A 24,874-nucleotide genomic window follows, 5' to 3' on the forward strand; every position below is an offset into this window, starting at 1 on the left:
AATTATCACATTAATGTCTCCAAAGAAGTAGTTCTGAGTGCTGGAAACTATTTATTTTCATCGTGATGTCAAGTTTCCCTGGACGTTCTTTGCACTGTTGACTTGGTTAGCAAATGCCTCTTTTCAGGACAGACAGATAAGATTCTGCTCCTCTCCTCACCTGAAATATTGAGTCCCAAACTCGTGGGCTCAGAATTACAGAGGCAGTTAAGCCACAGCTACTACAGCATGACGGCGCTTGCTCTGGGATTTATCAGTGTCTGAGTGGTTTTAATCACTCTGTTTTATGCTTCTGCATTGAGCTTGTGTGTCTCTTCCTCCTGTCTCTCCACCCGTGGCCAGTCAGGATACGTGCCGGCTGTCCCACGTGGGCATCCGCACTACTGGTAGTGGGACCCCCACCTCGCAGCGGGCAGGTCCTTACACCTGGTTTCGCTGTGGCAGGAGTGGATTGTCCAGGACGGACCACCGTCCCATTATCTTGTCTGCAGGGGGCTGTCTTCCCTTCTCTAGTTCTCCGGACCCACCTGGTCTCTCTGTTCCTAACTAGTCCCCTCTGCTTCTCCAGGAACAGTATGTGTTTATCCATGACGCCATCCTGGAAGCCTGTCTTTGTGGCGACACCTCGGTCCCTGCTTCCCAAGTGAGGTCTCTGTATTATGACATGAACAAACTGGATCCGCAGACTAACTCCAGCCAGATTAAAGAGGAGTTCCGGGTAAGTCATGCAGAAGGGCGGGGCAGCTGGCTGTGGCTTTGCTCCTTCAGAAGTCTCCCAGAGTGAACTCTGGAACCCCTGAGCCAACACAGAGCTTGTCAAGCTTGGCATTACTGACATTTTGGGCTGGATAATTCTTGGCTGTGGGTGCTATCCCGTAGGATGTTTAGCGGCACCCCTGGCTTCTACTGCCTGGATGCCAGGAGACCTCCGCCACACTAAGTTGCGACAACCAAAACTGTGCAGACGTTGCCAGGGGCCTCTGGGAGCAAAGGGACCTGGCTGAGAACCACTGGTCTAGCAGAGCCATTAAACCCCGTTGCAGGCAGACGCCGGGCAGTCCTACAGTGTAACACGGGTGCAGCCAGACCGAGCGAGGTACTTGCTGGGCAGTCTAAGTGTACCTGACTCTAAGTGAAATTGTAGCCAACCTCTTCTTCCCAGGCACCCAGATGTCCCGCCCTAATCAGACCAGATGGCACAGATTCCTCCAGATCCACGGTGGCCCTTTTTGTGATGGGCACTGCCTGTGGACAAAATCCAGCAGGGGGAGAAAAGGGCACTAAGTATGGGAGGGGGGGCTGGGAACGGTGGGGCCGGGACTCCCTCATCAGCTGAGGACACTCGGATCTGCCGGAGTGTGAAGGTGACATGGAGCGCCGCGTGCTCTTGCCCACGTGTCTGCGTGCTGTCGTGCAGACCCTGAACATGGTGACGCCGACGCTGCGCGTGGAAGACTGCAGCATCGCGCTGCTGCCCCGGAACCACGAGAAGAACCGCTGCATGGACATCCTGCCCCCGGACCGCTGCCTGCCCTTCCTCATCACCATCGACGGGGAGAGTAGCAACTACATCAACGCCGCGCTCATGGACGTGCGTAACCGGCCGCCCGCCCCAGGGGAACGGGAAGCCCCTCCTGACGGGCGGGCCGCTGGCCGGGGCTTCCCCTTCTGCTCCCCAGCCCTTGTGTGTGTTGGTTTCTTTAAGACCCAAACCACCTTCCCCACAAAGTGCATTTCAGATTCCACGTGTTTCTGCGTCGGCAGACGCTCTCGGTCTCTCGGAGACCACGGGTGGGGAGGGCTTGCTGCACGAAACATGTCCCAGGTACTCTCCGAGCACTTCCATTTTTAACCCGCCGGCCGGAGAGCGAGAGACAGCTATTAAGTCACTAAGGCAGTGAAGTGGGGTAATACGGTTCGCAGCATTATTTTCATCCCCTGTCCTCCTAATTTAGGCAGTAATTAACATGGGAGGAAAAATGGTCTGTCAGGACAGATAGCACACAACTCATTACTTCCTGTCAGTCTGTTTACTTCTAGCTGAATGAACATTTGCTGTTCGATTGATGGGAAAAGTAAATGGATATTTTCAGGGCTAATATGGAAACTCAAATTCTGTTGGTGTAGTATCAGTAAAAAGGTGCCTAAATTGACTCAACGCTCTCGAGGGCTGTAAAAAGCATTATTCCTTCTGTGGCAGGAATAAGTAACACCGTCACCCAGAGAGATGACCCTCGAACAAATTTTAGGAAAAGCAGAAGTATTTTCATTGTACATACTTTGTAAAGTTACATTTTCTCCATTAAAATGCTTACGTATAGGGCCGATATTGCCTTTCTAGCAGATATATCAAAAAAAATTGTAAGAGCTACTTATTAAGTTTTCTGGGTGTGGAAGTGAGAATACTTTATCATTACTATTCTGATCAGTCTATATTTAGTCTGTTTTGGTGTTGACAGGGGTGCTGGGATTCAGCAGTTGTTAAATGTGCCCAGAGTTCCGTGTCACAAATTTCCATGTGTACAAGATAACCGAAGCTTCCGCCCTTTCCATTTTCCTGAGTATATCTGGCTCTTTCTTGTTTGTATTTGCAGAGCTATAAACAGCCTTCGGCTTTCATAGTCACCCAGCATCCTTTACCAAACACAGTCAAAGACTTCTGGAGACTGGTCCTGGATTATCACTGCACGTCTGTGGTTATGCTAAATGATGTGGACCCTGCCCAGGTGAGACCCGTGCCCAGGGTCAACTCTAGGTTTGTTCTGCTTGTGCATCGAGAAGCATAGGCCCTGTGCCAGGTCACAAACTCCAGGTGACAGGTAGGAGCCAGACCTGAAACACAAATGTGAAAAGCAGGTGGAATTAAGGATGGGGGCGAAAGTAATCTGAAACCAAAAAGACGGATTGATGATGGCAGGGACCGGCAAGACAAGGTTAGATAATTGGCTGTCCCCAAAGGACAGATATATGGACTAGACGGAGATACAGGGTAGTGGGTAGAGTCAGAGCTGTGGGATGAGGATGTCACACTGCCTACACCAGCAGAGCCAACAAGCCAGGGAGCCCCAAAGAAAGCACAGCAGCACTGGGCGCACCCCTTCGCCCATCTAGGAGCGGTCATGTCCTTCTTGGCACAGCTCACCATGGAGCCTGCAAGTAGACAGGGTCACGCTGGGGTGACAGTGCAGACCAGCAAGTGATTCTAAAGGACAGTGATTACTTTTGTCAACCTTTTGGTAAAGATAGTAAAAAGAAATGAAACCAGGACTCGAACACAAGAGAAGCTCAGAATGATAAATGGGGCTTTCCCCTAGCTGCTGTCCTCACACATAGAAAGAGAAAGAATAGGGCTGTGACGACTGGGTACTAGTAATGGGGTTAGAAACATTCTCTTAAAGGGGCTTGTTGGCAGGCATTGGCACAGTGCCCCTTTAGGAGCTGAATTTATTGCATTTGAGGATGGCAACACCAGTCACACGCTTAACTGCCATGACAGAGGGTGTTACAGCAACTGTGGACTTCTCGTGTTTTAAGAATAAACTTGTTCCGAAACTGAATTAATTTTCTATCTGGTAGAGATAGAAGTTTAAAAAAGAAAAAAGGGCTCTGAAGTGTTTCAGCATCCAACCTGGGCAAGATTTTTCCTTCCTAAAATCCATTTTATTGTCATCAATCCGCCATAAATTCCATGGACATTCACTTCAATTCTATAATTTTTTAATTATGTTTGAGGCCCTACATGATATTGTTAAGGCTCTAGCTTGAAAGCTAGTGAATGAAATAATGATGATAATCCTTGTCCTCATCTAGTCCTTTTTGCTTAAGAAGCTTAAATATTTTAGAAGTCTTCCACACTGATCCCCTCCAAAAGAGAGATTGCAGCCATTTTTAAAGACAAGCAGACACCACAGTTCAGGGAACTTCAAAGGCCCAACTCAAAATAGCACCAGGGGTCCTGATTTTCTAACTCACAATGCCATGGGTTAAATTTCACTAATTCAAGATTCTCCAGCCAAAGACCGTTAGAGGACAAGTGACTGTTCCCTCTTCAGAATCACTCCCTTTCCCCTAATGTGAATCCTGAAATGCAGTGATACACTGCCTTTTTCATATCAGTGCTTCAGATATTAGTGATTTCCACATTTCTTTTTGAACGACAGTATTGGAATTCTAAAGCTGCATTCTAAACCCGAACTGTCTGGATGCAAACCAAGCCTTGGCCGACCCTGGTAGGAGAGACAAAGAGTCCAATTCCACTCGGCAGACAGAGCTGATTTTCAGAGTGAGAGAAAGAGGCTCCTGGGACACAGTCATTTAGAGAACACTAAACTGAGCATTTGAACTTAAAGTCTCTGCAGTTGTGCAAGAATAGCACTCGACTATTTTAAGTATTTATAGGTCTGGTTCATGGACGTGTTATGCACCATTTAAGCCATTTTCTACACGGTTTACTTGGGCCGAGTGCAGAATGTAGTGTGCCAAGAACCATGCGCTGGCCCGGGCCATTCATATTTCTCTGGTGTAAGTGACGAGCTTTAATCAGGGCTTGAACTGAGAGAGCAAGCAGAAAGCACAGCCCACTCAGTCTGGAGAAAAATGGGCAGGACAGTTCAAATGTGCATGTTAGGACTTCTATTACCATCTTGACTTCCCGTCATAATGCCTGTTAATTTTAACAGTGGGTACACTTGGGTATAAAGGGAAAAAAAACATCAGCACGCTGTCATTTGACAGGGCAGTCTTAGACCTTGTCACCAGGAAGTGCTGGTGAGGAAGGGAAACTTTATGGAGGCAATATTTTAAAATAAATAAATGTAATTTTTAAAATACCATAGACTTAGCTAACGTGAACAGTACCCTTAGTTACTCCGCCCTCGTTCTTGATGGCGCGGTGCAAACCTTCCACTGCTCTGTAATAGAGAGAGAGCGCTGTTTCAGTTGACCCACAGTTAGCGGGAAACTATTTTGCAATCTTGGGTGTAAATCAACCTTTATAACCTTTGACAATAAGATTTTAGATACTTTGGAACATGAAAGTCATCAAAAAAAGGAAATTCAGTGAGTGGATTCTCCTTTTGTGCTGCATCATTCTGCTTAAAATGAGATAGGTTTTTCATCTGCTCTTGGCCCAATAGAAACCAGTTATCAGATAATGAAGTGATTCCCTCTTGGCCCCCAACAAGCCATCTGTCCCTCTGGTAAATCAGAAAGATGAGAATTAAACTCTAATCCCGAAAACATCGTTGGATACCAAGTCCCAAAAGAAGTTTAATTTCAGACTTTAAAGGCCTATTAGCATCTCAGGGCTTTAGGAAAAGTCTGTGAGAAGGAAAAGTCCTGGGGGGTTCTCCCCACCTATCTGCAAGTTTAGTATTTCTGTGGGGTGGTAGCAGATGCAGGTGTCTCTTTTGTAAGCCACCCTTCCCGGCAACCCTCCTTTCAGGCTGAGTTGTGCGTCACGTTCACACCAAGTTCTAGTTACCCGGTATCACCAATACCTGGCGCTTGAGACTCTAGGAAATTGTGATTTTAATTAAAACTACCTCCAGGCAAAACAGCAAAGCATTTACTCTTATTACATCAGGTTTCCTAGATCTCAGCTGGGAGAATTTGGACCAGATCATGAAAATGAAACCCAGCACTGTTATCGGTATCTTGTCCCTGAATGGCCCTATTCCCCAAAGTGATTACAAATTACAAAGCAAGCCCACATGGGGGAGGACGGAGATATGGTGTCAGTAGGTACGTGCACCATCTCAAGTATCTTAGCTCTTGTAATGGCAGCCAGGGGCATCACCCCGGCGCCAGATAAAGGCATGCAGAAGGGATCTTACAATGGGATGTGTTGAACAGCATCCACATGGCCTCCTTGGAAAGCAGGATGGCTCGTGGCTTAACGATGCTTTCTGAGAAAATGAAGGAAAAAGTACTGGAAGGACAGGTGGAGCTGAGGGATCAGCCAGTAAGAAAGTCCTTAAGTGTACTTTCTGGGAGGAAAAGAGAGAGGAAAGAAAATGAAGTGAATTGAGGAAGTATTAAGACTTACTGAACATGACCTCATCCAAACTGTTCGTAGTCAATTTATTCCTATAATTAACCTCGTGTTTCTGTGTTTTGAATTCAGTTGTGTCCGCAGTACTGGCCAGAGAATGGAGTTCACAGACATGGCCCCATCCAAGTGGAATTTGTTTCTGCTGACTTAGAAGAAGACATCATCAGCAGGATATTCCGTATTTATAATGCAGCCAGAGTAAGAAACACTTACTTATGTTCTGGTTTCGTTATTTTCTCATTCACCAAACATCTAGGGTGCATGCTTTGTGTCAGGCACCGGTTAGGAGTTCGGAACACATTCTAGATGCTTGTGAACAAAACAAAGCTCCCTAACCTTATGGAGCTTACATTCTAATGGGAGAAAAGAGACAATAAATAATTGATAGAACAGCTATTATAATAGATATAGTATGTTAGAAGCAATAAATGCTATAGGGAAAAAAGTGGGGAGGTAGGAAGCACTAAGGCCATGAATAAGAGGGAGAACAAGTCCCTGTCTTACGTAGATGTCCATGCGAGCAAAGACCCAACCGAAGTGAGGGAGCAGCTACTCGGCTCTCTGGAGACAGCTTTTCAGGCAGAAGCAGTGGTCAGTACAAAGGCCCTGCGGTAGGGCCTTGTCTGGTGAGGTCCAGAGACAGTGAAGAGGCTGATGTGGCTAGAGCGTAGTAAGCCAAGGTGAGAGCGACTAATAGAGCTGTCCACCTAGAGGGGAAGTGGCCGAGGGTTGGGGGGCTGGGGAAAGAGACCGTGTAGGGCCTCGCAGGCCACTGCCGGGATTTGGGCTTTTGCCGTAAAGGAAATGAGAAGCCAGTACAGGGTTGAGTAGAGAAGAATCGCATGATTAAAAAGGAACACTGTAGCTTCTGGGTTGAGAACAGATCAGTCAGGAGGCCAATCTAATAAGCCCAGTGAGAAGTGACAACAGGAGGGTGAAGTGGCAGCAGTTGGAGGTAACATGAGGCAGAGAGATGCTGATATATTCTCGTGGCAGAGCCAACAGGATTTGGGAATAGGCTGGAACCCAGGGAGCAGGGGATGGGTTTCAAGATTCAGGTACTGAGAAAGGGACCAATGGAATTGACATTAACTGAGTTGGGGAAGGCTGTGGGTATAAGGGGACTGTTTGGGGTGGAGGGCATGCATTGGAGAGAAGGCCAGGAAGCTGTTAGATACCTAAGTGGACATGTCAAGTAGGCCTGGATCTACGAGGGGGGAATTCAGAAGAGGCCCACCCTGGAGATGTAAACTGATGACTTACCGGAATGTTGAAAGCCGTGAGACTGAGTGAGCTCTTCAGGTCGGAGAGAGAGGGGGCCCGAGCACTGAGCCTGGGCTTCCATCAGCAGGAGGTCTGGGAGAGAGGGAGGCCAGGACAGAGGGCAGAGAGCAGAGAAGGAAGAGCTGCGGAAGAAAGTGTCAGAGAGCGAGAATCATCACCCACGTCAGAGGTGCCGAAGGCCGAGGGAGACGTGATCCAAGTGATTTAGCCGCAGCCAGATTAAAACTGTGCCACTTTTCTAACACTTTCTTGAATACTCCAATTCCATTTAATTGTAAGTAAAGATTAATTGACCACTGACATCTTAGCAAGATTCACACCAATACGCAAACCTGTGTTGTGCTCAGAACAAATGCCGTGTAAGCTGAGCTCACAAACATCTCTGGATTATAATTTATTCCTTACCCTTAAATTACCTGCAATTAAAGGAAACCCATTTTGCCCCTTACTACACAACGTGGTCAGTGCTCACGTAGTGTGTTACTTGTCACTTGGCTTTTGCAAAACTATAAGCATTCTGCTTCACTTTTATTAGGCCTGTCATTTAAAACCCCTGGTTTTTTATAACAGCTCCAGATTAAAACTCATAACTCTTGAGGCCAGTGGAAGCTTCCTTCGGTATTTATAGACAGGCCTCGCCTTTAGTAATGGACTGCTTTGCTGAGAAGTCCAGGCAGGTGGAATCGGCCTGCTGGTATTGCACAAGTAAACAATGCCTGTTTTCCTTCCACTCCTTGATTGTTGCCTGATGCCCTGTAGCCCCAAGATGGATATCGGATGGTGCAGCAGTTCCAGTTCCTGGGCTGGCCCATGTACAGGGACACACCAGTGTCCAAGCGCTCCTTCCTGAAGCTCATTCGCCAAGTGGACAAGTGGCAGGAGGAATACAACGGCGGTGAAGGCCGCACGGTCGTGCACTGCTTGTAAGTGCTAAGGGGAGCTCTTCACCTCAGAAGGGCCAGGCCGGCACTCTGCTGTCCCCCCTGGTTTACTACCCCTGGTCTCTCTATGAATGGAGAACAAATCAGTAGGTCTGGGTGAATGCAGATGATCCCTCTTCTCGTTAAGGATTCTATTTGCCTTGCAGAAAACAAGATAGGCACATTTTATATTCGGATGGGGTATCACTGCCATAAAAATAAGCCCTGACCTTGTGATTGTCCCTCCCAGCCCCCAAAAAACACCTGAGTAGGTTCACTGGGCTCCTACCAGCTCCTGAGAACCAAGGTTTAAGTTTAGGGGAATTTTCCAAGCTGGTTGTTAAAGCGTTGGTAACTTGAAATCATCCACAATGGAAGAATTTATATCACCTGCATCAGCAAATGCTGCAAATCAGAGCCCCCTCCTGGTTTGGCAAAGCCAGTGATAGCATCTTCACCATCACACCAGTGGGTAATTCTATACGAAATCATGTGAGAAGTTTCAAAGGAATTGTCATTTAAGAGAACTGTGTTCGTATCTTGTTTTTTGCCTGGGAATACCTATGTATATACATACATACACATACATACATACATATACATATATACATATATATATATATACATACACATACATACATACATATACGTATGTATATGTATACATATATACATACATATATACATACATATATACATACATATATACATATATATATATATATACATACATATATACATATATATATATATATATAAAAAAGATGTTGTGAGACCAGTGTCTCCTAAGTGTGCTCTGCAGGCCAGAAGACCTAGCATGCACTCAAATGGGAAAACCACCGCTATAGAGCAGTGATTCCCAATCGTGGCTGCACATTAGGGTCATTTGGGGAGATTTTTAAAACAACAACAACAAAAAACAAAAGCCATGGCCAGTCTACACCCAAAGCAATTCAATCAAAATCCCTGAGGATGGGCCCCAGAGAGTCGCATTTTTTCAAACTCCTAGATTATTTCAATGTGCGGCCAAGGTTGAGAGCGCCTGAATAGAGACGGCCACTCTTTTCAGAGCATCTTCACCTGCATTTTCTCATTGGTGATGATATGCAGCTAATCAGCCAGCTGGGCTTGGCTTAATGGAGTAAGCAATTAGAAAGTCATGGCAGTTAGGGAAGATGTTTAGAGAATTTGTGGAAACTCAAGTATAGGCTTATGTCTCTTTTCCGTGGAGTCTCATTAGCACACAGTGAGATGTCTCCCAAATTGAAGGGAAAATAAGGTTTAACTCTGGGCAGACCAGCCTTAGTTAAAATGATAAGCTTCCTAAGGACCTGGATATCTCCCTTTGGTGCCCATACCTCAAGCCATGCCACCCACCCAGGGACCCAGGAGGGTCTGTGATACCATAGAACTCTGCCCTGCCTCCCAGCAGTCCAAAGGCAGCAGTGTCTTGTCCTACAGAAACTGACATTCCCTTGAAAAGAGGAATGGGTTCTTAGCAACACATTCATACTTAGCCTCAACCAGACGCCCCAGTCCTTTGTCCTTCCCGCTTACTGCTCGTCCCTTCCCTCTCATGGACCCAGTTCATTAAAAACATCTCTACCAAGAAAATGTCAAAGAAGATTAACAGTGCACAGCCCCTTTTATTTCTCGAAGTGCAGATATAACTTCTGATCAGAATACAACCGGGGGGTCACCAGTGTGAGCTGATATGGTCCCAGCAAGGGAAATTGACATTTTAGTTAGGGTTTGTGTTTTATCTGTTAGGTCTTTTGAAAAAAACTAAAAACAGTCTGCAGATATCCATTTCTGTGTCTTGAGTCTGCTGGCATATGGCTGGGAAGGCAATGCATACTTGGTACCCCCTTTGATTGGTAGCTTTCTAACAAGGGCCAGTACTGTTACCCAAAGGACTGAGTCACACGGGGGGAAGTTGAGGCACCAGGACAACCCTGAGGGGAAGATACAGAGACCCCTTAAATCACTGCACTTCATAAAGAGCCACCAACTATACCCTCCCAAGACCCAGCTGTGACCCCAAAACTAGGCCATTACATTGCCATTCCACATGACGTCTACAGCGGGCTGTTCTCTAGAGTGCTCGGTGGTGGGCATCCGTTGTTTCTGCCCTCTTGCCATCCCAGCACCCCGCGCCTCTTCTGGTAAGAGAAACTTGATCTTTCCTTGGGAAATATTTTCCCCAATTCTGAAGTCCCTGTGGTTCCCATGGGACTGCCTCTTGCTCTCTTGGTATCAGGGTGGGCATGAGACCCATACCGGGTAAGAGTGTTCATTTTTGTTTAGATTTATGAATCTACATCGGAGATTTTTTAGTTGTGAGAAACAAAGTTAAGTTGAATTCATATCCTCCAACATAGGCCAGAAAAGAATGCACCGAACCACAAAAGCTCTCTGCTGTTCATTTCGGAAGTAAAAACATTATATTCAGCATAGCATAGCGCCACCTAATGGTTGTGGGCAGAGCAGTCCCTGCCTGAGACAGGCCTCCAGGTGCTGTAAGGGGAATGGTTCCTTGAGTCACAGGTACACTCAGGGTGAGCAAATAGGGTTGTTTTTTTTTTCTTTATACGTCTTCCAGCTCATAAAACCAGAAGAAATGGATAGAAGTAAGAGATGACCATTTTGCAACCCTTGATGAAGATAATGGACGTAGACAATGGTCATCAACAGCTGCTGAAAGCATCAGGTGAAAAGCTGGTGGGGGGAAAGCAGTGTGGTATCAGTGCGAAGACAGAAAGTAGGCTAATGGAGCAGAAGAAAAAATCTGGAATGGAGCCACACCTCAGGGTCACCTGATTTACAACAAAGACCCCCAGCACCACACCTCCTGCAGGGCGGTGGGAAAGACAGCCTGCGGACCTGGTCTCGCTCCTCATGCTGGGTGCAGAAATCATTTCCAGATGGATCACGGGCCCAAATCTGAAAAGGAAAACAATGAAGCTTCCAGAAGAAAAGCTTCATGACCCTGAGGTAACCAAAGATGATGTCATGCAAGACACAGAACACTAGCCACAAAAGAAAATACGGAAAAATTGGATTTCATTAAAGTTAAGCATTTCTGCTGGTCAAAAGACACCAAGGGACAGTGAAAAAGCAAGACAGAACGTGGGCAAAGAGTTTTGTGATACGTGCATCTGACAAAGGACTCAGGGCCAGAATGCCTAACTACTGCAAGCCAATAAGAAAAGATCGACCCAATTGCTTGAGCAATAGACTTGATGAGAACTTCATTTTTAAACAAAGAAGATGTACATAGTCCATAAGCACAGAAAAGGTACTCAGCATTATTCATTTTCAGGTTAATACACACTAAAACCAGGATCAGATACCCCCTACACACTCACCAGAATGGGTGAAATTTAAAAGATAAACAAATAAATGAAAATACCAAGTCGTGGTGAGGCTGTAGAGTAACCGGAACTCCCATACCTTGCTGGCAGGAAGTAAATGTGTACTGCCATTTTGGATTCATTTGACAGCAACACCAAGTGCTAAATATAAATATATTCTCTGAGCTCTTCCCCTCCCAGGTACATGACTACAGACGTGAGTCATATGTGCACCAGGAGACATTTTTATAGCAGGTTTGCTCATAATACCGAAAACTAGAAACAGCCCAAATATTGTTCAGCTGGTAGATAAATAAATTATACAGTGGTACATCCATTCAATGGGATTATTCTGAGCAATATAAAAGAACAAACCACAGATACAAGATGGATAATTCTCAAACAGATACTATTAAGTGAAATAAGCCAGATGCAAAAGAGTATGTACTGGATGATTCCATTTATACAAAATTCAAAAACATACCAAAGAAATTTATGATGTCAAAAATGAGAACAGGGATCATCTTTGAGTTATTGATGGTATTGATGAGGAAGATGGTATTGATGAGGGAGGCCGGGGGGGGCTAATCGTGGTCTGCATCTTGATCTGAACGGTGGTTATGTGCCATATGCATTTGGAAATTAACTGAGATATATACTTACCACTTGTGGACGTAATTGTAGGTCCATTATACTTTATTTATAAAACCGATTTGGGACTTAGTGAACTGGTCAAGCTGGCATTCTGACACAATGATCAATCTTAAAATCACAAAACAAGGAACAACTTGGTATTTTTGCCTTGCTTCCTAATGAAAGTATACTTGTAAGGTATCCTTGTCTTAAAAAACATGTAACTCTTATGAAGCCGTGGAGCTAACTCCCAATATATAGGAAATAAGGATTAGAGAGAAACATGTTAAGTGATTCACAGAAATGCAGCAAATGAGAACAACCCAGGATATGGGGGCTCTCTCCAGGAAGGATGACCCCATTTCCTCAACCAATAAATTGCCAAGAACAAAAGAGCAAAGAGGAACCTAGAGATTAAAACAAACTGTAAGACGTATCAACCAATTACAACCTGTGGACTTGGCTTGAATGTGGATTTGAAAAAAGCAACTGTAAGGAAATGTCCGAAACAATCTGGGAGATTGGAACGGTAACTAGAAATCCCATTATATTGACAAAGTAATATTGATTTTAGATGTAATAATGATATTGTGTTTATTTTTTAAAAAAATCCCTTAGCTCCTTAAGAAATGGTTGATCTCAGAGCTGGTGCCGGGAGATGGAATACCTTGTGGTTCCAGAAAGTAAGGAAGTACTCAGAAAAGAATGGAGGTCTGATGGAGCTCCTAGTGGCCAAAGCCAGAGCAATTTCAGCAACAAAATAAATATTGATACTATTGGATTTTAGCTCATTGAACAAAATTAACATCTATAAGTCTAAACTGACATAAATAATAAGATAAAAGTAAGCAAATAAATTAGTCAAATAGCGGAGAAGAGACAGCTCTCTCTTATAGCAGAGTGTTGAAGGAGAGAGGGAGGTAAAAAATCAATTAGGCGGGGTGCCTGGGTGGCTCAGTCGTTAAGCGTCTGCCTTAGGCTCAGGGCGTGATCCTGGTGTTCTGGAATCGAGCCCCACGTCGGGCTCCTCCGCTGTGAGCCTGCTTCTTCCTCTCCCACTCCCCCTGCTTGTGTTCCCTCTCTCGCTGGCTGTCTCTATCTCTGTCAAATGAATAAATAAAATAAAAAAAAAAATCAATTAGGCAGACAGCAGAGTGGTTGTTGTTGCAGACAGAATCCACCAATGATCCTAAAACCGGTGGGTGAAACTTTGAGGAGAGAAGAGATTTGCAGAATTCCAAAGGATCTCTCCCAAGATAGTAACTACAAAGAGAAGATAACTACACAGTGAAAAAATGTGCGGGGCACCATCTTAAAAAGTGATGAAGGTCAACATCACCAGCAATAAGACAATTCAGCATCCTGAACCCCTGGAGGGAGGGACAGTCCTTCTGTGGTTTTCTGGCCAAAATGTGTAACCTCATTCCCAATCCTGAGAAAGCATCAGACAAACCCAAATGAAGGGACGTTCTGCAATTTGTATTTTGTATTGACTTTGCAAACTGTGGATGGGGACCGTGGCTACTTTCTACATCTACATCCTATATTTTGTATTCTACAAAATAGCTGATCAGTACTCTTCAAGGGTGTCAAGGTCAGGAAAAACAAGGAAAGATTGAGGACCTGTCACAGATGGAGGAGACTAGGAGCCAGGACAAGTCAGTGCAAAGCAAGGTCTGGGATTGGATCCTGGACCAGAAAAAGGGCATTGGTGACATTTGATGGGTGACAGTTGACTAAGGCCTGTAGTTTAGTTAACAGTATTGTGCCAGTGTTAATTTCCTGGTTGCAATCACACCCTACGACCATATGAGATGTTCACAACAGGGGGAGGCGGGTATGCCAGGAACTCGCCGTGCTGTGTTTGCAACGATTCTGTACATCTAAAATTCGTTCAAAATGAAAACTTTTATTCAGAAAGAGCCCTTACGTTTTAAAGATAAATAATGAAACCCTAATGGATTGTTCTAAGGCCAAGTCCATCTTGGAACATAACCAACACTCGTCACGGTTTTCGTGGCAGATACTAGACGACGTGTTTGTTCACTGGAAATCTTCTGCGGTGGACCCTTTGAATAAAAACTGACAGGATACTGTATCCGATTATATAATCCAGGGCAGAGGCGAAGCTAGGAGAGCAGAACGTGCCACTTGATGGTCGCCTCCCGTCAGGTGACCCGTGGGCCCTGCTCTGAGGCTCATTAACACCATTTGCTTTAATTGGAAGAATCGGCCCCGGGGGAGCGTCCCCCTGGCTTCTGAGGCCCTCTCGGTGACCTGTTGTCCAGGGCTCGGGCGACATGGGAGGAGGCAGCGTGAGGGCAAATGCGACCATCTGATTTCTCTTCCGACAGGAACGGGGGAGGCCGCAGTGGGACGTTCTGCGCCATCAGCATCGTGTGTGAGATGCTCCGGCACCAGAGGACGGTGGACGTCTTCCACGCGGTGAAGACGCTGAGGAACAACAAGCCCAACATGGTGGACCTCCTGGTAGGACCCCCCTCCGTCCTGCGGAATGGGGCATTTCCCGCGTAGCTGGCGTAGTTGGCGGTGAAACCGATTCACGGGGGAAGAGACTCGTTCTCAGGAGCGTAGCGCAGTCGCTGTGCTTGCGAGGGCTTTTCTCCCTCTCCTGTCTCACTTGGCTCTTCACAGGGAGACTTCACCTCCACACACTGGCAACGTGGAAAGAGCTGAAACGCACAAGTGAACATCCTTATGAATTTCCATTCCTGGCAGTGCCTTCCACATGGCTAAGCGCTTAGTCTGCGCCGGGAGGAAATAATCATAGCACCTGAAATGCCAGATTTTCAAATTACAGATTTTATAAATAGCTTAATCACCTAATATTTATCAAAGCTGTGAATTTTAGTTTGACATCCAGAATATTGCGTTTAATTCAGGTGGCCGTATCTGAGATGCGGATGGAGGAGCCGAGACACAAAGGACTACGTGCAGTTATTTTCTTAGAGTATTTCCGGAAATCTCTTTCTTGTGTGCAGCTATTAAAATGCCAACCACTGCGACTTGCGAATAGAATAGTTTAAAGGAGGAAGCTTTCAGATGAGGTGTCTGTAGTTCTCTGCTAGGGGAAGAAGAATCTGAAGGAAACGGTGGGACGGATCCCAAGGTTGGGAGAATGGCCTGGGGTGGGGAGAGGGAGGAAGACAGGGCTGGTGCCCATGCCACGGCTGGAAAGCCCTGAGGCGGTGGGCTTCAAATTTAAAATATAAGAAAGGGACTAAAGAGAGAGTGGAGATTCGAGCTAAAGGTGAGGAAGTAGCCGCAGTCCCAGTCATCCCAGCCGTGTCCCAGGCTGAGTGATGCTAGTCACCGATGCCGACCCACCCCTGGGACACATCCTCCTCCGCACAGGTCACTCTCCCAGGACATCTGCTTTCCCCAGGTACATATGTCCTCCTTGATGGGCTGTTCTGTTTGCAAGAAGCACAGTGCTGCACGGGGAATTTGGGAAACGGACGCCTTTTCGGCCAGGTGCAGACTCCCAAAACCATCAGCAGTCAGCACCATGGCTTCTGTGGAAAAAGGACCATGTCCCCCAGACTGCTGCCTCCTCCCCAGGGGAGGCCGGGGAAAACCCAAATTCTCATCTCAGCAATGCTACTAATTCAAGCCGTGACCTCAGACAAATGAACTTGGGACTTTAAGTCTTCTCAGGCCAGGCACTTAGCTTTCCTGAGCCCGAGTCGTGTAAACCAGGGATAATGTTGGCTTATTGAGGTGATCCCGTGAGACAGTTTATGTGAAAGTGTTCTGGAAAATGCAAAGGTGAGAAAGTGGTTCTTGAGAGCGCGGGTGTCTACAGGGCACCCTGCGGCCAGCAGGTGTGTATGAGCTGCGGGGTGAGGAGGAAGAGGTGGCAGCTAGCAGCTGGCATTCACATGGTGCTTAATACGTGCTGGGCCACACGCTCAGTGCCTTTTACAGAGGCACAGATTTCATGTGGATGGACTGAAAGGCTGGCTGGCGTGTCCCATGTGCGGGTTTCAATAGAACCCGCCTCTCTGGAGGTAGAGAACTATCTCACTCCCTGGGACCACCCATGCATTTTGAAGAGTTGTACCGGCACGGAACTCTCAGTCTCCTGGGCTGGGGGCAGTTGAGATAGGGCAGCTGGGCTGTCCGAGGTGGCCTGAGTTTAAGACAGATAAGAAGGTGAGCAGAAGATGGAAGCAAATACCTCAATTAAAATATTCTGACTTCGTGGCATTTAACCTCTGGGATTCAGGGACAGATGTGTACCTTCCAAACTTTGGTTGGTACTTGGGCAAAGCTGACCTTGATGAAAAATATATATATATCATTTCCTTCTCACTACAGCCTGAATTAAGCAGGTCATTAGTAATAAACCCTTCCAGGCCTTTCCACTAATGGCTCTGGCTGCAGCTTTCATCACTCACGAATTTTTATATGCAGAAACAGTGTGGCTTTTTCCAAAACCGTGGTGCAGACTAAAGGATGGAGGTGATTCTTCGTGAACTGAATGGACATGTAGGTGCCTGGGCCAGCAGGGAGCCCACTCTTCTATAATAATTGAGGCGTTTCTGTGATCAGGTGTTACTCTAATAAAGAAAATAGGATCTTTGGGCGCCCAAACTTCCGACGGTCAGTACTAGGTATAGAATAAGGTCTGTGCTGAAAAATATAAGGAAAGTTTTCAGTTTCCTGGAAGAATGTCTGATAAATTTGTTACAGTGACTGTTAGCAAAATAATAGGTAAAATCTGGTGACCAGAGGAAAAAAATATCACAGGACTCATTTCAGTGGGCTTGAAGCTTCCTGAATTAAATAAGGATCTATGTCATTTGTTTGTTGTTTTGCTTACAAGTATAATTTCTATTAGTTTGGCAGTCGGTTGAGGGAATTAATTAATTCAGGTCAGGGTGATAAAACCCAATACAATGTTATAAAACCCAATACAATGCATAAAAGACCATCTGAGACCCGAGTCTTTCCTAAACACAAAATGTTGTACCAGCAGCTGAAAAGCACAGTCTTCCTAGCTGCATTTTAGAATAATGAAATGCTCCAGAAAGTTCTGGAGCGCACTTCTGTGCTGGCCTGCTGGGGAGGCAGAGAGAATGGGGTGTGGAGGGCCCAGGCCTGGGCCCCACGGGATGTGCTCAGTCTGGGGGGAACAGGGCTCCCTCCTACCTCCTGCTTGCCTGGTTCGATTCAGATGGAGTCCCCAGTGCCTGAGCTCCTTTGAAGTTCCCAGGGAAATGGGATGCTTCAACAAATATCTCCTCTCTCACTTTTGTCCTCACTGGGCTTTAGAAGTTTCCAGAGCTCCATTTTATTTTTATTTTTCCCCAGGGCTCTGTTTTAACAGAGAAACAGCCTTTGGGGGACAGATCTTTCCTCAAGAAACATATTATCCCCTGGGAGATAGGGGAACTCTAGCCGACATGAGATTTGACATACGTATACATTGTACAGTGGTTACCAAGTTCAAAATGGTTAACTCGTCCGTCACCCCGCTTAGGTAACACACTTGACTGGTGTGTGTCTGTGGTGAGAATGCTTAAGATTATTCTCAGCAACTTCCAAATACACAATACTGCATCACTAACTGTAGTCACCGTGCTGTACATTAGTTCCCCAGAACTTCTTATAACCGAAAATGTGTACCCTTGACCAACATCACCTCATTCCCCACCCCCTGCTCCTGGCAACCACCATTTTATTCTGTTTCTATAAATTGACTTTTTTTTTTATGAAAGCTTTAAAGACCCCTGAGCCCTGGGCCCGCCCCAGAGACCATGATTCCGTTGATCTGGGGCCTGGCTGTGGCAGCCAGGTGTTAAAGCCCCCCAGGCAATTCTTCTGTGTGGTGGAATTAAGAACCTGAGTCTCTCATCTAGAGTGGCTCTCCGCCAGAGCTGTACCCTGGAATCACCCAAGGTGTGTCACAAGTGCCCAGGCCCAGGCCGTGTCCCAGACCAGTTAGGCAGATGGAGCCCAAGACCGGGAGTTCGCTGGGCTTCGGGTGAGGACGTGGCTCAGGAGGGAGAGCAGGCCGTCCCTTTCCTCACGCTGGCTGCAGGGCGTGTCCAAACCCATCTCCCCACCTCCCCACCTCTATCCCCCAGCCCTCTGCCAGTATCACCCAGCACCTGTAATTTGGAGCTGGCTACCCACACCAGCCCACATGCCCCTTCGGTATACAGAAATAATATTCGGTGCAAGGCACTCCCTGCAAGGTGGCATGGAGGGCGGGCCTGCAGTTCTTCCTCTCACATGGACAGTGCAACGCGTCTACTGACCTGTGTGTATGAACTGCCCCTCCAGAGGTCACCTGTGACCGTCTGTATGTTAAACATACAGGCTATTTGAAAGGAGGGGGAGGGAAGGGTGGTGGGTGGGGGAGGGTGGGCGACGGCCATACCACCCTGAATGCGCCCGATGTCGGCTGTATGGGGGGGGTATTACAGGTACGGTGTGTATATGTGGGTGTATGTATATGTGAGTGTGTGTGCATGCACAGGGGTGTAACAGGGGTGTGTGCATGTGGGGGTGTAGGTGTGGGTGTATGCGCGTGTGTAGGGGTGGGGGGGGTGCCTGTGTAAGGGGGTGTGTGGGAGCGAGTGGATGTATTTATGCGAGTGTGTGTATATGTGGGTGTGTGTGCACGTGTGGAGGTATGCGTGTGCACGTGTAGGGGTGGATGTGGGGGTGTGAGTGTAGGTGTGGATATGTGTGCACGTGAAGGGGTGGATGTGGGGGTGTGAGTGTAGGTGTGGATATGTGTGCACGTGAAGGGGTGGATGTGGGGGTGTGAGTGTAGGTGTGGATATGTGTGCACGTGAAGGGGTGGATGTGGGGGTGTGAGTGTAGGTGTGGATATGTGTGCACGTGAAGGGGTGGATGTGGGGGTGTGAGTGTAGGTGTGGATATGTGTGCACGTGAAGGGGTGGATGTGGGGGTGTGAGTGTAGGTGTGGATATGTGTGCACGTGTAGGGGTGGATGTGGGGGTGTGAGTGTAGGTGTGGATATGTGTGCACGTGAAGGGGTGGATGTGGGGGTGTGAGTGTAGGTGTGGATATGTGTGCACGTGAAGGGGTGGATGTGGGGGTGTGAGTGTAGGTGTGGATATGTGTGCACGTGAAGGGGTGGATGTGGGGGTGTGAGTGTAGGTGTGGATATGTGTGCACGTGAAGGGGTGGATGTGGGGGTGTGAGTGTAGGTGTGGATATGTGTGCGTGTGTAGGGTTGTGGAGGGGAGTCTATGCATGTGCCTGTGTAAGGGGGGGTGGGGTTATGTCTCTGTGAGTATATGTGTATGTGGTTGTGTGCATGTGTGGGGGTGTGTGCGTGTGCATGCGCAGGAGCGGATGGAAGTGTGCGTGTAGGTGTGTATGTGAGTGTATGTGTGTGCATGTGTGCACGCACGTGTGTGTAGGGGTGGATGGGGGGTAGGTGTGGGTGTGCGTGTGTGCGAGTGTTGGAATGGAGGCCGTAGGCCCCAGCTGGGGAGTCAGGGAGGCACCGTGTGGCCCGTCTCTGGAGACACAGGGTGGTGGGGTCTCCCCTTCCCTTGGGCCCGGCCCTGCCACGCCGCCCCGGAGAAGCAGCCGCTGTCCTCGAGTCCTCCCTGGTCAGCCTCCCTGCATGATGAAGGAGGTAATCGTGAAAGCCCCGTGCCCTCCGCCGCCCCAGACTCTGCCGTCCTTGAGTCGGGGGCTGGCTCCCCCCTCAGCACCAGCAGAGCCCTGGCTTTGAGGAGGGCCCCGAGGACAGTTGCTGAGTGACAGCACATTTCTTCCCCGCACCCGGACCGGCGCCCATCCTGAGCGGCCCCTCGCTGCTCTTAGAACCCAGGGAGGCTGTGGCTACACACTGATGAGTCTCACTAGGGAACCGGGCACAAACTGCGTGTGGGCCTCTGAGGGAAGAACGTTTTCCCTACATTTTTAAAGGCAGAGAGGAAAGTCCTGACCCGTTCTGTCTGTAGTCAGAGACATACCGCGGTCTCATCGAGGGGTCTCCTTGGCTGGTTACATCCTGGGAGCTTCAAAGCAGACGGCCCCGCCTATGATGATTGGCACACTGGGGACCGTTTGACCCTCCGGGCAGGGGCATCCGTCAAAAGGGTTTTTCCAGACTCTGGGACCTGTCAGCACTGGATCCAGATGAAATTGTACAAGTTGTTTTAGGTTCAAAAAGCAAGTGCATCGGGGAGGGCACTGCTGCCCCAGGTGAGCCGTGAGGACTGCTTTCTGAATCTGGGGCGCTGCCCGTGCCCAGAGGGACTGCAGGGCCCCGAATTCCTCAGACACGGGCACAGCTCGAGTCCTTCAGGGAGCTTCCCAGAGCCACTTGCAGGCCTTGTGGCCTTGGGACGTCCTCACTGAGTGAACAGAGTGGGGAAGTGGGGGGTTGGAAACAGAACCTCGCTTGCAGGTGCCTCTTTAGCATTCGCTTTCTCCCTCTTTGGGAGAACAGGGGGTGAGGCTGCAGGGAAGGTGGGGTTGGGGGCTTGGGAGGGGAGTAGCTCGCCGCCCTGGTTCCGGTCCTGCCCAAGGACGACCCCTGCTCATGTCACTTTTTCATGCCCAAAGCCAGCTAATGTTGCCCAGATCAGGAGAACTTGGGACCGAGGCAGAAATGTTCTTTTTCGTCCCCTGAAGCACAGGGATAGCTTGTGTGGCTCAAGTATACCGCTCAAAAAGCAAGCGAGCTGAGAGAGGAAACCGCAGAAGACTGGCCTGTGCCTGGCGATCGAGGGTAATCAGTTTCCAGCACAGGGGGATTTCAGGCATTTCCTGAGGTGCTTGGGGGAGGGCACGCAACAATGTATGGTCTTCCTTCTCACTCCGTTTATTTTTCTGATGCAGAAGCCAGTCATCACAGACTCTACTGGGATTGACAGTTTGCTTAGGAAGGATGAGGTGATGGCGAATTCATTCTGAAAATTGTAGTCATGTCTGGGACGGGGCAGCTTCGGGGATTTCCAACACAGCAGCCCCTTAGCAGTGAAGCCTGAAATCCTTTTGGGGTTGTGGCTGGAGGCCAGCAGCTGTATAATGCTCTAAATGCACAATCGTCTGTTGAAAGGACGGCTTGTAGTAGGCACTGAATTGCACGGTTAGGTTTATGCGAGACCATGTCTATGCAGTAAGTAATTGGATCTCTCAGATTTCCGTGATAAACATTAATTGTCTCCGTGAAGGAGGCAGGAGAACAGGGTTGACCACTTTGTAGTTAACATGTCAGCCTGGCGATCTGACAACATGGCCTTTTAGAATTTTGAAATGCAAATGGTTTCTTTTAAATATTTTGAAAATGAAAGTATCAGATCCTGAAATATGAGTCAGAAAGCTCTGGTGAAGACGTGTGTTCAGTTCTCTTGGGCGTACACCTAGGAGTGGAATTGCTAGGTCACTCTTCCATGGATTTTCCGCAGTGCTGCACCTTTCACAGTCCCACCAGCAGCATACGGGCCTCTGGTTTCTCCTCGTCCTCACCGCTCGTTATTGTCTGTCTTTTTTTATCTTAGCCGTGCTGGTGGGTGCTGCTACCGATGCTTTACTCTTGTGGCCCCTCTAGGATGTTGAAATGGTCTGTTTGCTTCCTGTCTTCCCCTGCAGATTGTAAATTCCCAAAGACCCAAAGCTGCGTCTTAAACTCCCTAGTCTCTAGACTTCAGTGTTTATTGGGTTGAATCAAATGCTGCTAAACCCTTATTCTGTCATCATCTGCTCATATAGCCAACGTTTGACTCCCCGCCCCCAACTGTATGTCAGGTTCTGTGCTAAACGCTGGTGTATTACACACAAAGGAATAAAGTATGGCTCTTGTCTTCAAATAAATAGGTTGGACCTGTGGGGCCTATAGAGAAGAAAATGTAGGTGAAGACAAGAAAATTGCAATGACTGATTAATTAAGAGGCACATATCCCGAAAATGGAAATTTAGTTTTAATCAATTTGGCAAACCCAAAAAAATAAGAGATCCGTTTCCTTGGTTGCGGCCATTGTGTTGGGTAGTGAGACCGTGGGGTGCACTCTTACATCTTGTGAAAGCTTATCTCTTACGGAGATGGGAAGAGAGCCTTCTAGATGCTGAACCCATCTGTCCCAGCTGCTGAGCTGCTCCCAGGCAGCCCATAGAAGCACCCTCCGCTGCTGTGTCCCTCTGCCTGGCTCAGAGGCCACACTCAGGTCCATCACACCACACAAACGCGGGTGCAGAATGCCCTCTCCTAACACCTGAGACCCCACCTGGGCCAGGACCTCATGCAGGTCTTCCGCAGGGCAAGGTCCATGATCTGAGAAAGCTGTGCTCAAGAAAATGCCTTCACTGCCCGATTAACAGCTGACAGGTGGCTCCCAGGGCGTCTCCAACACTTCCCCTCTGGGCCTTTCCTTATCCAGTTCTCCTACCTCGAATGCCTGTTTTAACCCCCGCTAGGAGTTAGCAGTTAGTTACCTGCTACCCCTTTGCAGGTCCTCCCTAGGAAGTTCTCCTCCCTCCTCCACTGCACCCATGTCCGGGGACCATCCGTGGGCCCTGCTCAGCTCTGCGCGGTGTGTTATCATTGGATACCGCTCTCAACCTCCTCATTGGACCCCGGACTTCCCAAAGCCAGGGACCAGGTCAACGTGCTTGGTACTTAAGAGGTGCTCGATAAATTCTCATAAAATGGAAGACTCCCTGCTGACTGGAAGTCGAGGGTATAGTTGGGCCAGGAGTGACGCGTTTATTTGTTGAGGCCCTTGTACGAGCAAGTCACAAAGTTGTTTCCCCCGGACTTCAGGTTTCCCCCCAGCTCTTGGTTTTCCCGTCCTTTGTGTTCCGAATGTTGACGTACAGGTAAACATACATGTGTGGACAAACCTGCATGTGTTCCAGTTACGCAGAACTTTCCAGGAATTCTAGTGAAGGTAGATGGCAAAGTACCTTTCATCAGGCCTTGTGGGGAACGTCTCCAGACAGCGGATGCGCTTGTGGTTCACAACCATGACTTGCTGATTCATTTCTGATTCAAATCCTTCTCGGTGTGATTTCTTCCAATTAAAACCCTGATCTGGCATAATTGCTTTCATGGCACCGGCCTTGGATATCACAGAGCTGACATCTTCTGCTTCTGCTTTCCAGGACCAGTACAAGTTCTGCTACGAGGTGGCCCTGGAGTACTTGAATTCTGGCTGACACACGCCAACCCTTTCAGCCCACAGAGCCAAGACGTTCCACGGTGTTTATGTCGATGAGATGAGGACTTCTCAATATGCTTATTTTGCTTTGCATAATTGGCTCTTTTTAAGAGCCCAAGAAAGCGTTTCTAAAACTGCTTTGCACTGCCCAATTCCCAGCAATGCTGCTGCCTGACGGAAAAACACACACCCGGCAGAGTCGTCGAATACTGTCCTCCTGGGCATCGGCTTGTTAGAGCAGCGTAGACATCTGGTAAACTGAAGAGCACAATTATATTCTTATGAAGGAATTTGTACCTTTGGGGTATTATTTTGTGGCCCGTGAACCCTTTGTTATTGTTACGGCTGAGTGTACATTTTGTTTTGTGGAGAATGCTACCTGGCATTATGATAATATATTATTTTAGTTAATATTTGTATTTTAACATGTTGCATAATATAAGCTTATGTACCTTTCCAAGACTAACAGATAAACGTATTATGAACAAAGATATGTTGTATGAGTTGTTTCTATCAGATTTGTATTGTTTCCGAGGGAAAAGCTTGGGAAGAAGTCAGTTCGAAAATGCAAGGCTCGACGATAAGGTTCACAGATCCAAAGCTCTTCCCTGTGTTTATATTGTAAATATTTTTGATTTCATCAAATTATTTATTCATTAAAAGAAATTTTTGTGAAGCACAGTGAGTGACAATCATTTTTATGAAGCGCAGGAAATGATTGATTGTACGATGTGACCTTGTGTGAACTCTTTCTCAATAAATAAAGACCCGTGACCAGTCTTGCTGTATTCCTGCTGTCCCAGCACCCCGGCGATGGGGGCAGCTCCGGTCACCCCAGGCCCCTGGCAGACAGATGGGGTCTGTTGGCCTGGAGCAGGTAGGGTTGGGAGTTTCGAGAGAGAACTTCTGTCAGTGAGAAATCCTGGCCATCCTGGGAGCCTTCCCGGGGCTGAGGAAGCACAAGCCCCAGAGCTGCCCGGCCCCTCACCTGGTGGGCACACTGTTCAGAGTGCGCTGGGCCGACGCCAGGGCCCTACTTCCCCACCAGAACCACCTCTTCCTTTCTCTGTTTCACCTCAGTCAGTGGGGGGAGCCCATGTCCTCTCCAGGCCTCATTCAAACCTCAAACTTGCTGAGAGAACACTCTTTGAAGGGTTAAAGGATCAGAGTGCATTTAAGCAGGACACAAAGCTGAACAAGGCAGTCCCTGCCAGAGGGAAAGATCACGAAGGGCGGCCCGCTCCTCGCTCCTCAAGGGCTCTGCCGACCTCTGAAGGAGGAGGCTAGGCCGCGCACTTACAGTGTGAGTTCACACTGAGTTGCAGGCTACGTTAAATGATTCCCAGCGGATGATGAGGATGAACTTTGACCCCCCAGTTCTATATCAGAAACTATGCAGGCCGCCTCCCCAAGAGGCAGCGGGTGCTCCCTGTGACAGTAATGGAGCCATCTCAC

At 47.8% G+C, this 24,874-nt stretch overlaps 1 protein-coding gene across 6 annotated transcripts in view; it reads left to right on the forward strand.

The window, feature by feature from the left end:
* The window catches only part of PTPRM (protein tyrosine phosphatase receptor type M), a 742,830-nt gene extending 718,634 nt beyond the window's left edge, over positions 1-24,196 (forward strand). For all 6 annotated transcript variants that reach the window (XM_044382848.3, XM_026496000.4, XM_048218445.2 and 3 more), the window contains 7 exons: positions 569-718; positions 1,418-1,591; positions 2,595-2,726; positions 6,125-6,250; positions 8,096-8,259; positions 14,597-14,732; positions 23,364-24,196. In XM_044382848.3, the coding sequence (XP_044238783.1) occupies positions 569-718; positions 1,418-1,591; positions 2,595-2,726; positions 6,125-6,250; positions 8,096-8,259; positions 14,597-14,732; positions 23,364-23,417 (936 nt within the window). In that variant the 3' untranslated portion in view covers positions 23,418-24,196. The remainder of the gene's footprint in view (positions 1-568; positions 719-1,417; positions 1,592-2,594; positions 2,727-6,124; positions 6,251-8,095; positions 8,260-14,596; positions 14,733-23,363) is intronic.
* Positions 24,197-24,874: the final 678 nt, after the last annotated feature.

Source organism: Ursus arctos, unplaced genomic scaffold (assembly GCF_023065955.2).
Source record: "Ursus arctos isolate Adak ecotype North America unplaced genomic scaffold, UrsArc2.0 scaffold_17, whole genome shotgun sequence".
NCBI lineage: Eukaryota > Metazoa > Chordata > Mammalia > Carnivora > Ursidae > Ursus > Ursus arctos.